The 15,090-nt window shown below is 50.6% G+C and overlaps 1 protein-coding gene across 2 annotated transcripts in view; it reads left to right on the top strand.

Annotated features, from left to right (window-relative positions):
* GRIN2D (glutamate ionotropic receptor NMDA type subunit 2D) overlaps positions 1-15,063 on the top strand; it is a 40,610-nt gene extending 25,547 nt beyond the window's left edge. For both annotated transcript variants that reach the window (XM_082710467.1, XM_082710468.1), the window contains 3 exons: positions 11,898-12,085; positions 12,307-12,539; positions 12,718-15,063. In XM_082710467.1, the coding sequence (XP_082566593.1) occupies positions 11,898-12,085; positions 12,307-12,539; positions 12,718-14,049 (1,753 nt within the window). In that variant the 3' untranslated portion in view covers positions 14,050-15,063. The remainder of the gene's footprint in view (positions 1-11,897; positions 12,086-12,306; positions 12,540-12,717) is intronic.
* The last annotated feature ends 27 nt before the right edge of the window (positions 15,064-15,090 follow it).

The raw sequence follows: 15,090 nt of genomic DNA, 5'->3' as shown, positions 1-15,090 counted from the left end.
TTCTAGGAAGAAGTTGCTGTGGCTGAGGTCAAAGAGTTTGCTGCCTGTGTTCTCCTCAAGGATTTTGATGGATTCCTGTCTTCCATTGATGTCTTTCATCCATTTTGAGTCTATTTTTGTGTGTGGTGTAAGGAAATGGTCCAGTTTCATTCTTCTGCATGTGGCTGTCCAATTTTCCCAACACCATTTGTTGAAGAGACTTTTTTCCATTCGACATTCTTTCCTGCTTTGTTGAAGATTAGTTGACCATAGAGTTGAGGGTCTATTTCTGGGCTCTCTATTCTGTTCCATTGATCTATGTGTCTGTTTTTGTGCCAGTACCATACTGTCTTGATGATTACAGCTTTGTAATAGAGCTTGAAGTCTAGAGTTGTGATGCCGCCAACTTTGGCTTTCTTTTTCAACATTCCTCTGGCTATTCAGGGTCTCTTCTGGTTCCATATAAATTTTAGGATTATTTGTTCCAATTTTTTGAAAAAAATTGATTGTATTTTGATAGGGATTGCATAAATGTGTAGATTGCTTTAGGTAGCATAGACACTATTTCTCAATATTTATTCTTCCAATCCATGAGTGTGGAACATTTTTCCATTTCTTTGTGTCTTCCTCAGTTTGTTTCATGAACACTTTGTAGTTTTCTGAGTACAGATTCTTTGCCTCTTTGGTTAGGTTTGTTCCTAGGTATCTTATGGTTTTGGGTGCAGTTGTAAATGGGATCAACTCCTTAATTTCCCTTTTTTCTGTCTTGCTGTTGGTGTATAGAAATGCAACTGAGTCTACGGCCATACCACCCTGAACGCGCCCGATCTCGTCTGATCTCGGAAGCTAAGCAGGGTCGGGCCTGGTTAGTACTTGGATGGGAGAAATGCAACTGATTTCTGTGGATTGATTTTATATCCTGACACTTTACTGAATTCCTATATGAGTTCTAGTCGTTTTGGAGTGGAGTCTTTTGGGTTTTCCACATAAAGTATCATATCATCTTCAAAGAGTGAGAGTTTGACTTCTTCTTTGCCGATTCGGATGCCTTTTATTTCTTTTTGTCGTCTGATTGCTGAGGCTAGGACTTCTAGTACTATGTTGAATAGCAGACAGCACTGATGGTTAAACCAGATGGTCCAGGGTTGGAATGGGAAGTACCCCTTACTTGCTGTGGGCCCTAGGCCAATCTGTTGAGCTTCTGAGCCTTAATTTTCGCCTTCATAATATGGCATCAACAATCCCAGCTGGTTATGAAGCAGCTCTGGGAAATAAAACATCAGGAACCAAGGTTCCTCCCTTGCTTCTCTGCCTCTTCCACTGGTTCCTGTCTTAGTCTATCTGCACATTACCTTGGCCCCCAGCTTCCACGCAGCCTTTCAGCTCCAGGGTCCCCTGTGAGCCCTGGCACGCCTCAGTTCAATTTCACATCCTGGCTAGTGACATTGCAGTGGATCCAGCTGGGAGTCAGCTGTCTATTCTGGGGCCAATCAGGGGCAGTCAGGGCAGGGCCTGGTCACATGAGTTCTGGCTTGCCACACCCCTGCTCCGCTAGGGTTCTCAAAGATGAACCTTCCGGCACTTGTGAGCAAGCAGTCTTGGGATGCTCCTTCAGCTGCGAAGCCTGGTGGACCCCTTTGTACCCCTCCCCGGGCCTACCCCATCTGGAGGACACCCCCTTTCTCTGTGCCTGGCACCCTTCGCTTCACATTCCCAAGCCCTGGAACAAAATTTCCCTTCCCTCAAATGTCTTATAACCTCTCTTTAGCGGTTTTACTTGCATAGCACGACACTTCCTTGGTGTTAAAAATAATAAGGCAAAGGGGCGCCTGGGAGTGGCTCAGTCAGTTAAGCGCCTGCCTTGGGCTCAGATCATGATCTCAGCATCCTGAGATTGAGTCCCATCTGGGGGAAAAAAAAATCTCTGCTTAGCGGGGAGTCCGTTTCTCCCTCTCACTCTCCCTCTGTGCTATCCCTCTCTCAAATAAATAAAATATTTAAAAAAATAATAATGAGGTAAAAAGAGAAGATCTCCCCGCTTCCCCTCCTTATCCACTGTTCATGATTCCAGGAGTTTCCTCCACCTTTTTTTTTTTCCCTAGAGCAGAGCTGGGGAGCCATATATGTAATTTAAAATTTTCTATTGGCCATACTCAAAAGAAACAGGTGATACTAATTTTAGTGAAATACTGTTTACCCCGATATCTCCAGTATATGACTACAATATGTGATATAAAAATTAACAATTTATTTTTTTATTTCATTTTTAAAAAAAATTTTATTTATTCATTTGACAGAGATCACAAGTAAGCAGAGAGAAAGGGAAGCAGGCTCCCTGCTGAGCAGAGAGCCAGATGTGGGGCTCAATCCCAGGACCCTGAGACCATGACCAGAGCCTAAGCCGAGGCTTTAACCCTCTGAGCCACCCAGGTGCCCCTATTTATTTATTTTTATAATTTGAAGTATGTCCTACTCACAGCACATCTCAGTTTGGACTTGCCACATTCCAAGGGCTCATGGGCCACACCTGACTAGTGACTGACATTGTGGGAAGTGTCAACCCAGAACTCTTGTCTTTTTACCTTTTCATTTTTTTAAGTTCATTTATTTATTTATTTGTAATCTTTACATACTACGTGGGACTCTAACCCACAACCCGGAGATCAAGAGTCCTGGGTTCTTCAGACTGAGCCAACCAGAGCCTCTTCTTAGCTTTCTTGTTCCTATTTCTTCCCTTCCTTCTTTTCCCTTCATTTCTTCCTTCGTATCCTCTTCCTCCTCCTCCCCTCCCCCTCTTCCTCTTCTTGTACTTGGACTTCTTCCCCTTCCTGATCTTCTTTGCTTGCCCCAGCCCCAGAGGTCATATAGGGGCTCCCCGCCTCCCCACCCCGCCAAGGATTGCTCTAACATTGGCTCCAAACTCCCCTCCAGAGAAGCTGCAAATTTCCTGTGCTTCTCAGACTCGCTCCGGCTTCAAGCTCCTCTTTGCCAGATCTAATTCGCTTTCTGGAGCATCTCACTGGCCCCGAGTGGGTCTTCCCAGCCCCAGAGCTATTAACCAAAATCAAAGCCCACCCCTTCCCTTAATCCCCGTAAAAGCCTCCACTAGCCTCAGACCTGAGTGTCCAGTGCTAAGTTTGGGATTGAGCCTGGGAAGCCGCTGTCCTCTGGAATGCAGTGTGGCTGTAAAGTTTTTTTAGTGGCCACAGTAAAAGACGTAATAAGAAACGGGTGAAATTAATCTTCGTAATGCATGTTACTTAACCCAGTGTATCCAAAATATTATTGGATCCAAAATAATACAGCATAAAAATGGTTGGGACCTTTCACATAATCCACCCCCACACACACCCCTCGGCTTCCCTTCCCTTCCCTGCCCTGCACGAAGCCGGCGGTGCATTTTACACCCAACACATCTCAGTTCAGACTCGCTGCGTTTAAGAGTGCGGAACAGCCACAAAGGCGTGTAGCTACGCTATTGGGCCGCCCCGTCTACATCATGTAAATGCAAATTTTCCTAATGTACAATAGGAACAGCCCCGGCCCCCACCCCCGGCCCCCTGGGACTTTTTCCGCTTCCGTGCTCACCCCCAGAGTACCCTCCCCAGGCAGCCAGCTGACTCATCTCTACCCCCTTGCCTCTTCTTCCGGTTGGGCCTCAGCCCCTCCCTCCAGGAAGGCCCCTGGGAATTCCAGATCTTCTCCCTTTGTTCCACAAAGCGGGGCAGCTTCCCCAAGCTCTGCCCATCCACCCCTACTCCCGGACAGGGACAAGCTCTTCCTTGGGAAGCTGAGGAACTGTCTTCTTGTAGTTCTAGAGCTACGTGTCACTTTCTCCGTCAATTTCCTTACCTTCAGAGAGCAAAAATTCAGACACTGTGGGGGGGGGACCCCCATGTCCCGATCCACTTAGTTCCTGAGTTTTCGAGAGCAGCCCCATCTCAAAGAATGAATCCAAATCTCTCCTGCCCCTGACTTGAGAGAAGGATGGATATGCGTTTTTGTGTGTGTGTTTTTGTTTTTGTTTTTGTTTTTCATCCAAAGGTCAGCCACAACCCCTGCCCTTAATAGCTAAAAATGGACTTGAGGCTTCATCTGTGTCATTTTTTGTTGTTGGGAGAGAACCTGCAAATCTTAAGTGTGAAGCTCATTGACTGTCTACATAACACGTGGCTGTTGTATATGACCAGATTAGGGTATGGACCATTTCCGGTTCCCCTCTGTCCCACCAGTCCGGCTTATTTTGCCCCCACGCTCTACCAGGCTCGTTCATTCCTATATCCCACTGAGTATACCACTCTCTGAATACACCACAATTCGTCCATTCTACTGCTGGTGCACATCTGGATTGTTTCCAGAGTTTGGCCATTATGAATGCTCTACTGTGAACATTCTTGTACAAGTCTTTGGGGGATGTGCGCCATTCATGTTTCTTGGGTAAATCCCCCTGGGCAGAATGGCAGGATCACAGGGAGAGAGAGGCTTGGCTTCAAAAGATCCTGCCAGGCATCCTCCAAAGTGGTCGTGCCAACTTACACGCCTACAGTGCAAAGTTCCCCTTGTCCCATATCCCTGCCAAGGCTCAGATCGTTCCTCTCTCTTTTCAATTTACTAGAGTGTTTATTATATATCCAGTTCTGCTCTAACTCATTTAATTAGTTCATTATTAGTTTTCTGGGGCTATTGTAAATTTGTTGCCTCATGGTTCTGGAAGCTAGAAGTCCTTTGGGTTCCTTCTCAGGGCAAGGGAAGGAACTTCCCTTGGCTTGTGGATGGGTCTCTTCTCCATTGTCTTCCATTTATGTGTCTCTTTGTCCAAATTGCCCCTTTTTGAAAGGATACCTGTCTTACTAGATTAGGGGCCACTCTAATTACCTTAACTTGATTTCCTCTGTAAAGACCCTTTCTCCAACTGAGGTAGGACCTCAATGTTACAACTGTTGGGAGACCATAAGACCTTAGAGGTGAATATTATCATTCCCATTTTACAGATGAGGAAATTGAGGCACAGCCAGATCCCACAGGTACCGAGCAGCAGAGCTGGGATCTGAACCCTGGTCATCAGATTCTGAGCCCAGCCCCTCAACCACTACACTACATTGCCTCAGGTGGGCCGCGAAAATTCCAGAATTATCCTCTTTGTACCCCTTCCCAGCAGCCTCTTGGATTCACAAAGGGTACCTTGTGCTTCTCACTGTTACTTCTTGCTCTGATTTCTGCTTCTGCCGAATTCTTTTTCTCCCCAGTATTCCTTTTTACATTTTCCCCCCTAACTTTTAGTTCTATTTTTATCTGAGTTATACATCCACATAGTTTGGAAAGTCAAATACAAGATTTTTTTTTAAACGAAAACCAACAGTCTTCCATCTGCCTACCCGCCCCCCATTTTTCCCACCCCAGAGGAATCTGCTTTTACCTTATTTATTGTATCATCTTGCTGTTTGCACCCCTGTCTCTAAATACCATGTTTGTGTGGCTACCTCTTGATTTTTCAATTTTAGGTATTTTCCATTCACTGCTTACTATGGAAGACACATACTCATACTCTTATTTAAATTACTCCAGCCTCCCACACTGTGATTCTGGCTAGATGAATATGCAGTGTTTACATGTTATGACTGTGTAAATGCTCCCACAGCTGCCACAAGTAGTAAACCGTGATTACTTTCCTCTCCCACACAATTCTTTGTTTTTCCTGGAGTTAATAATTGTCTTTTTTTTTTTTTAAGTTGCTTAGTGGCTGAGTTTTCTTTGTTAATTCAAAATTCTCTGTTAACCAAACCAACCTCTTCTTCACATATTCATTCGCATCACGTACTCCACTAATTTCATCATAGGGAAGAAGTTTCTCTCGTGGCCTCTGGCCTGCCCCATCTGCCACATAGCTACCATCTAGATCCCTTCACCTGCCCCCTGGTTTGGTTCTTGTCATATTCTAATTCTCACTCTTCCTGGGTTTTTCTCCCTTGTTCTTCTGAGCCTCCTGACAAAAAGCACATGGGGAGGGGTGGGGTGGGTAAAATTTTAGAGACACTGTGTATCTGAAAACATCTTTGGTCTTGATAGGCCTCCTGGATAGGTATAAAATTTTGGGCTGGAGATCATTTTCTTTAGAATTCTGAAGGCATCATTCCATTGTCTTGTAATTTCCAATATTACTGTTAAAATCCCAAAGTCATTCTGATCCATAAGCCTGTGTGTCACCCGCTTTTCTTTTCCTTGTCCTCAGTAAGCTGACATTTCTCAGCAACATCTTCATTTATTTTCATTAATGGATCTTTCAATTGTATTCTCATGGCATTCATTCATTGATTTTTTTTTCAATTATGATTTCCCCCTTCCCTCCATTTCTCTCTGGAACTCTTTTTTTAAAGATTTTATTTATTTATTTACAGAAAGAAATCACAAGTAGGCAGAGAGGCAGGCAGAGAGAGGAGGGGGAAACAGGCTCCCTGCTGAGCAGAGACACACACCCCCACCCCACCCCCCATGCAGGGCTCAATCCCAGGACCCTGGGATCATGACCTGAGCCAAAGACTCAACCCACTGAGCCACCCAGGTGCCCCTCTCTCTGGAACTCTTATCTTTTCTTTCTGGAACTCTTATTAATTCGATATTGGGCTTCCTGAATTCTTCCTTTTATCCTCTCTTATTTTTCCATCTCTTTATCTTTCTGCCCTACTTCCTGAGAGTTTTTCTTAACCTTACCTTCCACCCTTTTATTAAGCTTTTCATTTTTGCTAGTATATTTTCAATTTCTAAGAACTCTTTCTTTTTTTTAAGTTTATTTATTATTTTTAGTAATCTTTACACACAACACGGGACTCTAACTCACAACCCTGGGATCAAGAGTCACAAGTTCTTCCAACCGAACCAGCCAGGCACCTTGCTAAGAACTCACTTTATAATCTCTGAATTTTTTTTTTTAAGATTTTATTTATTTATTTGACAGACAGAGACCACAAGTAGGCAGAGAGGCAGGCAGAGAGAGAGAGGAAGTAGGCTCCTGGCCGCGCAGAGAGCCTGATGCAGGGCTTGATCCCAGGACTCTGGGATCATGACCTGAGCCGAAGGCAGAGGCTTTAACCCACTGAGCCACCCAGGCACCCCAATAATCTCTGAATTTTTACAGTGTTTTATAAATTTTATAGTATTATTTGATAGTACTCTATGTTTTATGATATGCTGTTCAAAGTTGAATATCTTGTCTTGTTTCTCTGATGATATTGGTAGTTGTTGGGTTTTTGGCACTTTTTCCTCTCTGCATAATCTGTTTCCTCCAAGTCCCCTTTCCCTCCCATTTGTTGGTTTTGTTTCTGTCTTTTTTATTGAGACTTTACTGATGTGTAGGAATCCTTGGTAGTCTGTCCATATCTTGGAGTGGAAGTCCAAAACTCTAGAAATGAGCAAAACTGTTCACTGAACGTCAGAGGAGGTGATCTGTCTGGATCATTTTGTTGTGGAATTCCCAATGTCAGTATTTTCTTGTCTTTTATCTTAGTCATATACATATATATATGTACATATATATATGTGTACATATATATATGTATATGACTAAGATAAAAGACAAGTACACACACGTACATATGAAATATATATATGAAATATATATACATATATATACATGTACATATGAAATATATATATATGAAATATATTTCATATGTACGTGTGTGTACATGTATCATTCATTATATGTAATGTTTTTAATATAGAGAGGACCAAGGAAAACAAATACTGAATCATGATCTCCTTGACAAAATAACCCTCAATAATATAAAAGTTAAAAGACATTCATTCAGGGGTGCCTGGCTGGCTCAGTTGGAAGAACATGACTCTTGATCTCAGGGTCGTGAGTTTGAGTCCCATGTTAGGTGTAGATTACTTAAATAAATAAACTTAAAAAAAAAAGACATTCATCTAGTAAGTATTAAGATCTTCGTGCACCAGGCACTGGGCTAGGCACTGAGGGTAGAGTAGTGAACAAGTTGAAGTCCTTGCTCTCTTGGACCTTCCTTTCCAGTCTGGGAGACAGACACACATATGTTCCTAGAGTATCAGTCTCCAACAGCCCTCTCTGCAATGACAGAACTGTACCAGATCCGGGCAGTCCAACGTGGTAGCCAGCAGTTCCTGATTGTTTGACGTGTGGTTGGTGTAATGACGGAACTGACTTTTTAAATTTTTTTTGAATTTTTAAATTTTAATTAAAAATTCCAATTCACTTAGCTCTGTGTGGCTAGTGGTCACCACTATGGACAGCACTAGGAAATGCCATCCTTACAGAGGGGTAGGACGGAATTGGCAGTCACACATGGGTTTGGTGGCTCACATACCAGATGTGGTCTTACCCTACTACAGGGGGCAAGCAAGGTCACAGGAAAAGAAAAGAAATATATCTCTTAAAAAGAAATACAGAAACATGACTTCTCCTCCCAGCCAGTTTTGGAAGCGCATTTGGTGAGAGATGTTCAATTTCTCACTCACACAGGAAGGGCAAAAAAGGAAACTTCAAGTCCCCTTTCCATTTTTTTTTTTTATTTCTCTCCGATCACCTAAACTATGTGTGCCTACATATCTCTTCATGCATTCCTTATTGAAAGCACACACTATTCTCATCTTGCTTTTTTCCATGGAGGAAAAAACCCTTGGCATCTTGTCCATATTAACTCTTGCCTCCCAGTTCCATGCCTGGCCCCCAGAATGCCCATCTTGGGCCAGCCTGAATTCATTCATCGGGCTGTACTTTATGAAACACCTGTCGTATGTCAGGTCCTGTGCTAGACCCTGTGGAAACAGCAACGAACCCAACAGATAAGACCTGTTCCCTCATGGAATTTAAATTCCAGTGGGAGGAGATGGACAATAAACTTTTTTCTAAAATATTTTATTTATTTATTTGACAGACAGATCACAAGTAGGCAGAGAGGCAGGCAGGGGGCGGGGGGAAGCAGGCTTCCTGCTGAGCAGAGAGCCCAATGCAATGCAGGGCTTGAGCCCAGGATCCTGGGATCATGACCCGAGCCCAAGGCAGAGGCTTTAACCCACTGAGCCACCCAGGTGCCCCTGGACAATAAACTTAATAATCAAGAACATATAATAGTTACAAGGGGGATACACGCTATGGACAAAAATACGGCCGGGGGAGTGAGTTTGGGAGAGCTGTGGAGGAGGCTATGGGTTGCAGTATTAAATAAGGTGCTCAGGAAGGTGTCTTTTTTTTAAAAGATTTTATTTACTTATTCGACAGAGAGAGATCACAAGTAGGCAGAGAGAGAAAGGAGGAAGCAGGCTTCCCGCCAAGGAGAGAGCCCGATGCGGGACTCGATCCCAGGACCCTGGGATCATGACCTAAGCTGAAGGCAGAGGCTTTAACCCTCTGAGCCACCCAGGTGCCCCAGGAAAGTGTCTTTTAAGCAAACTCTTGAAGGAAGTGAGGGACAGAGCCAGGCAGCTCTCTGAAGAAGAATGTTCCAGCAGAGGGAACAGCCAGTGCAAAGGCCCTAAGGCAGGAGGGTGCTAGAGCCATCCAGGAACTGCGCGTGAAGGCCAGGGTGGTTGGAGCAGGGGGAGCAAGGAAGGCATGGGTGAGAGATGAGGGCAGAGGGGTAGGAGGGATCCAGGGGTGCTTGGTGCTGTGAGGCCTTGCAATGCGAGGTAACTCCAGTTACTGAGCGATACTGGGAGCCAAGGGAAGGTAGTGAGCTGAGGAGGGACCGGAAGCTGACTCAAAGGTTAAGATCCTGAACCTGAGTCTAAACAAGGCTGTGGAATGTGGCTGAGTCTCAGGAGAGGTTTAGTGACAACGGCAGGGAGTAGGGGATAGGGGGTAGGGCGTAAGGGAAGGGAGGCAGTTATTCTTTGCTGAGCAAAGCATCCCCTCTTCCTGAAAATCCCTCAAACCTCCCCGCCACTTGAAGCCTTGATTTCTGGCCCTCTCTGCCATGTCCCCGGGTCTCTCCCCACTAACGCCCCTCAAGGACCTCTGGACACCCTCCTTCCATTTCATCCTAGTCCTCAGTACCTCCATCCCTCCTCTTCCGATATTTACTTATTTATTTATTTCCAGATGTGAGCTGGGATCTCCCTGTTAGGAGCCATATAAAATTAATTCGAACACCATTCCCCAACCGTGGGCTAGTAACTGGCCTCCCCAAGTTTCTGCTCCTTCTCCAGAACCTCAAATTCTTTGCCCCACTCCCAATTTTTTGCTTCGGCCAGAGTCAGTTCATTGTGGGGAAATCTCTGACTGTCTCCCCATTCACGGTCCGTGGACTAATTCTGTCCTTTTCCTTCCTTTCTCTGTAACCAGTCATGCTGTGTAAGTACAACAAGGCATTTATGGGATCGTGTGTGCTAGTGTGGACAGGGCTTTACTGAGGATTTGGAGTCCCAGAGGCATTTATGTCTGCAGATAGGCAAATGGCTCCAAAACTCCTTTGCCTTCCCCATGACCCAGCGTCCAGCCACATACCTTGATCTCTCTTGTTTTCCCTAGACCTGCGATGTCTAGGACTATTTAAATTAATTCAAATTAAGTAAAATTTAAAGTTCTGTCCTTTGGGGGCGCCTGGGTGGCTCAGTCATCAAGCATCTGCCTTCAGCTCAGGTCATGATCTGGGGTCCTGGGATCGAGCCTGGGATTGGGCTCACTGCTCAGTGGGAAGCCTGCTTCTCCCTCTCCCACTCCCCCTGCTTGTGTTCCCTCTCTTGCTGTCTCTCTCTCTTTCTCTGTCAAACAAATAAATAAAATCTTAAAAAAAAAAAAAATCAAGTTCTGTCCCTTGGGCTTACTGGTCACCTTGCCATGGGGCTGGCGCCCCACCATGTTGGACAGCGCGAAAGGGCCATGCCTGTCATTATGGAACATTCTCTTGGACAATGCTGGGCAGGACAGGTCCCTTCCTCCAAGAACTGGCCTGGTGTCTGCAGTTGAGACGACCAAAACTATACCCCACTGTACCATTTAAAAAAAAATTAATGTGGGGTTATGCTCTATGTGGGATTCTGGGACTCCTTTTTTTTTTCCCCCTCATGGATACACCCTGGTCATCTTCCTGTCAGATCTTGTCTCCTAGAATAGTTACCCAGGGTTCCCCACCGTGGATTGATTTATTCACTCATTCACGTATCCCACAAGTGTTTACAAGTACCCTGTTTGTGCCAGGAACCGGGCTGGGTCCAGCCAGGAGTGTGTCCCAGCCGATCCCGCTCGAAGGGAGCTCACGGTCTAATGGGAGAGGCTGACAGGAATCAGATAATCACAGAAGCATGTGTGAAGGAAGTAACACGCACGGTGTATCCATCTGTGAGCGCTCCTTCCATCTCGCTGCTTGGCTTCGGCTTCCCATCAAGGTTGAGAAATGAGGGCCTAGTCGGAAAACCCAAGCAAAGTAAGATGCATGTCTGGGCCTGCATTTCCCATCGGAATGATGGAGATAACGAGTTTCCACCTCCCAGGAACGTTGAGAGGATTGAATGAGTTATTACGGTAGCTGGAACGGTATCTCGCACAATATAAGTGATCGTTAGCGTTATTGCTCTGTGTACGAGTCCCCTTTCCGAGCCCCAGTCCTCCCCTGTAAAACAGAAGCATTTGCAGACTCTTCTGCGGCTTGGGGTGGGGGGCGTTCCATGAAGAACGATCAGTCACAGCTAACATGTCTCCAGCACTTGCTTGGCACCAAGCACCCTCTTACCTTTGCAAGGACCAGGAAGGGAAGTGTTACCATTAACCGCACTTTACAGATTGAACTGAGGCACCAAGAGAGACAGTGACTTGCTCAAGAGTTCACCACCCATCAGGATTTGGAGCAGCTGGAGGTTAGGGGTGAGGGAGGGTTCTGGGCTAGGCCATGAGTGTGTCTGGGTGGGACTGACCCTGCCTTTTATGCACCCCCCACCCCCACCCCCAGGAAGCTGGATGCCTTCATCTATGATGCAGCAGTGCTCAACTACATGGCCCGCAAGGACGAAGGCTGCAAGCTCGTCACCATCGGCTCAGGCAAGGTCTTTGCCACAACCGGCTATGGCATCGCCCTGCACAAGGGCTCCCGCTGGAAGCGGCCCATCGATCTGGCACTGCTGCAGTTCCTGGGGGACGGTGTGTGGCAGCGGGCTGGGATGCCTTGGGGGTGGGGCATGGGGGACCAGAGTCCTGGGTCCTGGACGAAGGAGGGGATGAGGATCAGGGCACCAGGGTCTGAGGGAAGAGGGGGCTGGGTGCCTAGACTCCTATAAGAGGATCCTCAGATGGTGCCCATGGAAGGTGACCTATGACAGCACTTCCCCACCTTCCCCCCCCCCCCCATGCCTTTTCTCCAGATGAGATCGAGATGCTGGAGCGGCTGTGGCTCTCCGGGATCTGCCACAATGACAAAATCGAGGTGATGAGCAGTAAGCTAGACATCGACAACATGGCGGGTGTCTTCTACATGCTCCTGGTGGCCATGGGCCTCTCGCTGCTGGTCTTCGCCTGGGAGCACCTGGTGTACTGGCGCCTGCGGCATTGCCTGGGGCCCACCCACCGCATGGACTTCCTGCTGGCCTTCTCTAGGGTAGGGGGGTCAGAGGAGGCAAAAGGGCGGAGCTGGCGGGAGGCAGGTGGGCATGCCTACAAGTGCAAGAGTCCTGGGGCCTGCTGCGGGAGAGGTGGGAGGAGCCGTGGAAAGGCAGGGGCGGTAGGGGGTGCTGGGCATCCCGCGCTGACCCTGCCTTTCTCGCCGCCCCCCGCAGGGGATGTACAGCTGCTGCAGCGCGGAGGCCGCCCCGCCGCCGGCCAAGCCCCCGCCGCCGCCGCAGCCGCTGCCCAGTCCCGCGTACCCGCCGGCGCGGCCCGCACCTGGCCCCGCACCTTTCGTGCCCCGCGAGCGTGCGGCGGTGGACCGCTGGCGTCGCACCAAAGGTGCAGGGCCCCCGGGGGCCCCGGGCCTGGCCGACGGCTTCCACCGCTACTACGGCCCCATCGAGCCGCAGGGCCTGGGCGTGGGCGAGGCGCGCGCGGCACCCCGGGGCTCGGCCGGGCGCCCGCTGTCCCCGCCGGCCGCGCAGCCCCCGCAGAAGCCGCCGCCGTCCTACTTCGCCATCGTGCGCGACAAGGAGCCGGCCGAGCCCCCAGCCGGCCCCTTCCCCGGCTTCCCGTCGCCGCCCGCGCCCCCGGCCGCCGCCGCCGCCGCCGTCGGGCCGCCTCTCTGCCGGCTGGCCTACGAGGACGAGAGCCCGCCGGCGCCCGCGCGCTGGCCGCGCTCCGACCCCGAGAGCCAGCCCCTGCTGGGGCCGGGCGCTGGCGGCGCTGGGGGCGCGGGGGGCGCGGCCGGCGGAGCCCAGGCCGCGCCTCCCCCTTGCCGCGCTGCGCCGCCCCCCTGCCCCTACCTGGACCTCGAGCCGTCGCCGTCTGACTCGGAGGACTCGGAGAGCCTGGGCGGCGCGTCGCTGGGCGGCTTGGAGCCCTGGTGGTTCGCCGACTTCCCCTACCCGTACGCGGAGCGCCTCGGGCCGCCGCCCGGCCGCTACTGGTCGGTTGACAAGCTTGGGGGCTGGCGCGCGGGCAGCTGGGACTACCTGCCCCCACGCAGCGGCCCAGCCGCCTGGCACTGCCGCCACTGCGCCAGCCTGGAGCTGCTGCCGCCGCCGCGCCATCTCAGCTGCTCGCACGACGGCCTGGACGGCGGCTGGTGGGCGCCGCCGCCCCCGCCCTGGGCCGCGGGACCCCCGCCCCGGCGCCGAGCCCGCTGCGGCTGTCCGCGGCCGCACCCTCACCGCCCGCGGGCCTCGCACCGCGCGCCCGCCGCCGCCGCTCCGCACCACCACCGGCACCGGCGCGCCGCGGGGGGCTGGGACCTCCCGCCGCCGGCTCCCACCTCGCGCTCGCTGGAGGACCTCAGCTCGTGCCCCCGCGCCGCCCCCGCGCGCAGGCTCACCGGGCCCTCCCGCCACGCGCGCCGGTGCCCGCACGCTGCGCACTGGGGGCCGCCGCTGCCCGCCGTGCCCCACCGGAGACACCGGGGCGGGGACCTGGGTACCCGCAGGGGCTCGGCGCACTTCTCCAGCCTCGAGTCCGAGGTATGACGCGGCCCCGGGGGCTCTAGCGCCCCCTCGGTCAGCGCAGGCCACGGCCCGAGGGGGCACGCGCAATGAAAAGGACCCGCGTGGGTTGGGAAGGAAAAAAACGGACCTGGCCGGACCCCGCCTGGAGCAGCGTCCTGCGCCCCCTCGCTTTGGGGGCACCACAAGCCGGAAAGGATTTGGCCCCCCCAAATCTCACCCAGCCTGAAAGGTGGGGGTCTCGGAGCCCACTGGAGTTTGTTTTTTTTTAAACCCGACAAGGGCTTTTTAACGTCACCAGATGGGGCGGGAGGTGGGGGGTCACGCCACGCCCGCGTCCCACCCCCACGCCCGGGGCCGTGGCCCCCTCATCACTGTGCAGTTCCCCGGCCCCAGCCACGCCTCCGGGGAAGCCCGTTTTTAACCTTTCATCCATTGGGACTCAAAACTGTGAGATGCGTTCGCCAAACTGTGACCCCAGACCTTGGCCCCGCCACACAGAAACCCCTGACCCCAGACTGTGACTTCCGACCCCTAAAATGGTCATCAGACCCCAGACTGTGACCCTCGACCCCAAACTGTGACCCGAATCCCAGACTGTACCCCGACCAGACTGTGACCCTTGACGTCAAACCTTGACACACCCTCCTCCTCCCCGTAGCTTTTCCTTATTTTGACCTAGGACACTCCCAACGGAAGCCTCACCTCCCCTTGCCCTAGCGTTGATCCCAGCCAACGTGGGGCCAAAACTTCCCACCCTGTCGCACCTCACTCCCACCCCCCACGTGCCACCATCCACAGCCTCACCAAATCTAGCCCTTATTTGCGACCCTCCCATGATCACCCTGCAGACCCCCCCCCCCCCAAGCCTCCTCTTCCTAGATCTCCAGCCGGGTCTGGAGCTGGGTTGTGGAGGGGACGGTCTGGGAATCCACACCCACCACCAACCTCCCCTCCCACTCTCCTGTTACACATTGCAGTGTTTGGAATAAACCATGTTTTTATGCCTCCTCAGTCCCAAGTCTGAGCTCCGTGTTTGTCTCAGCTGCCCTCAACTTCTCTGGA

The sequence above is a fragment of the Mustela nivalis genome, assembly GCF_964662115.1.
Source record: "Mustela nivalis genome assembly, chromosome: 18".
Classification (NCBI taxonomy): domain Eukaryota; kingdom Metazoa; phylum Chordata; class Mammalia; order Carnivora; family Mustelidae; genus Mustela; species Mustela nivalis.
This window is presented reverse-complemented; position numbering and strand designations above follow the sequence as displayed.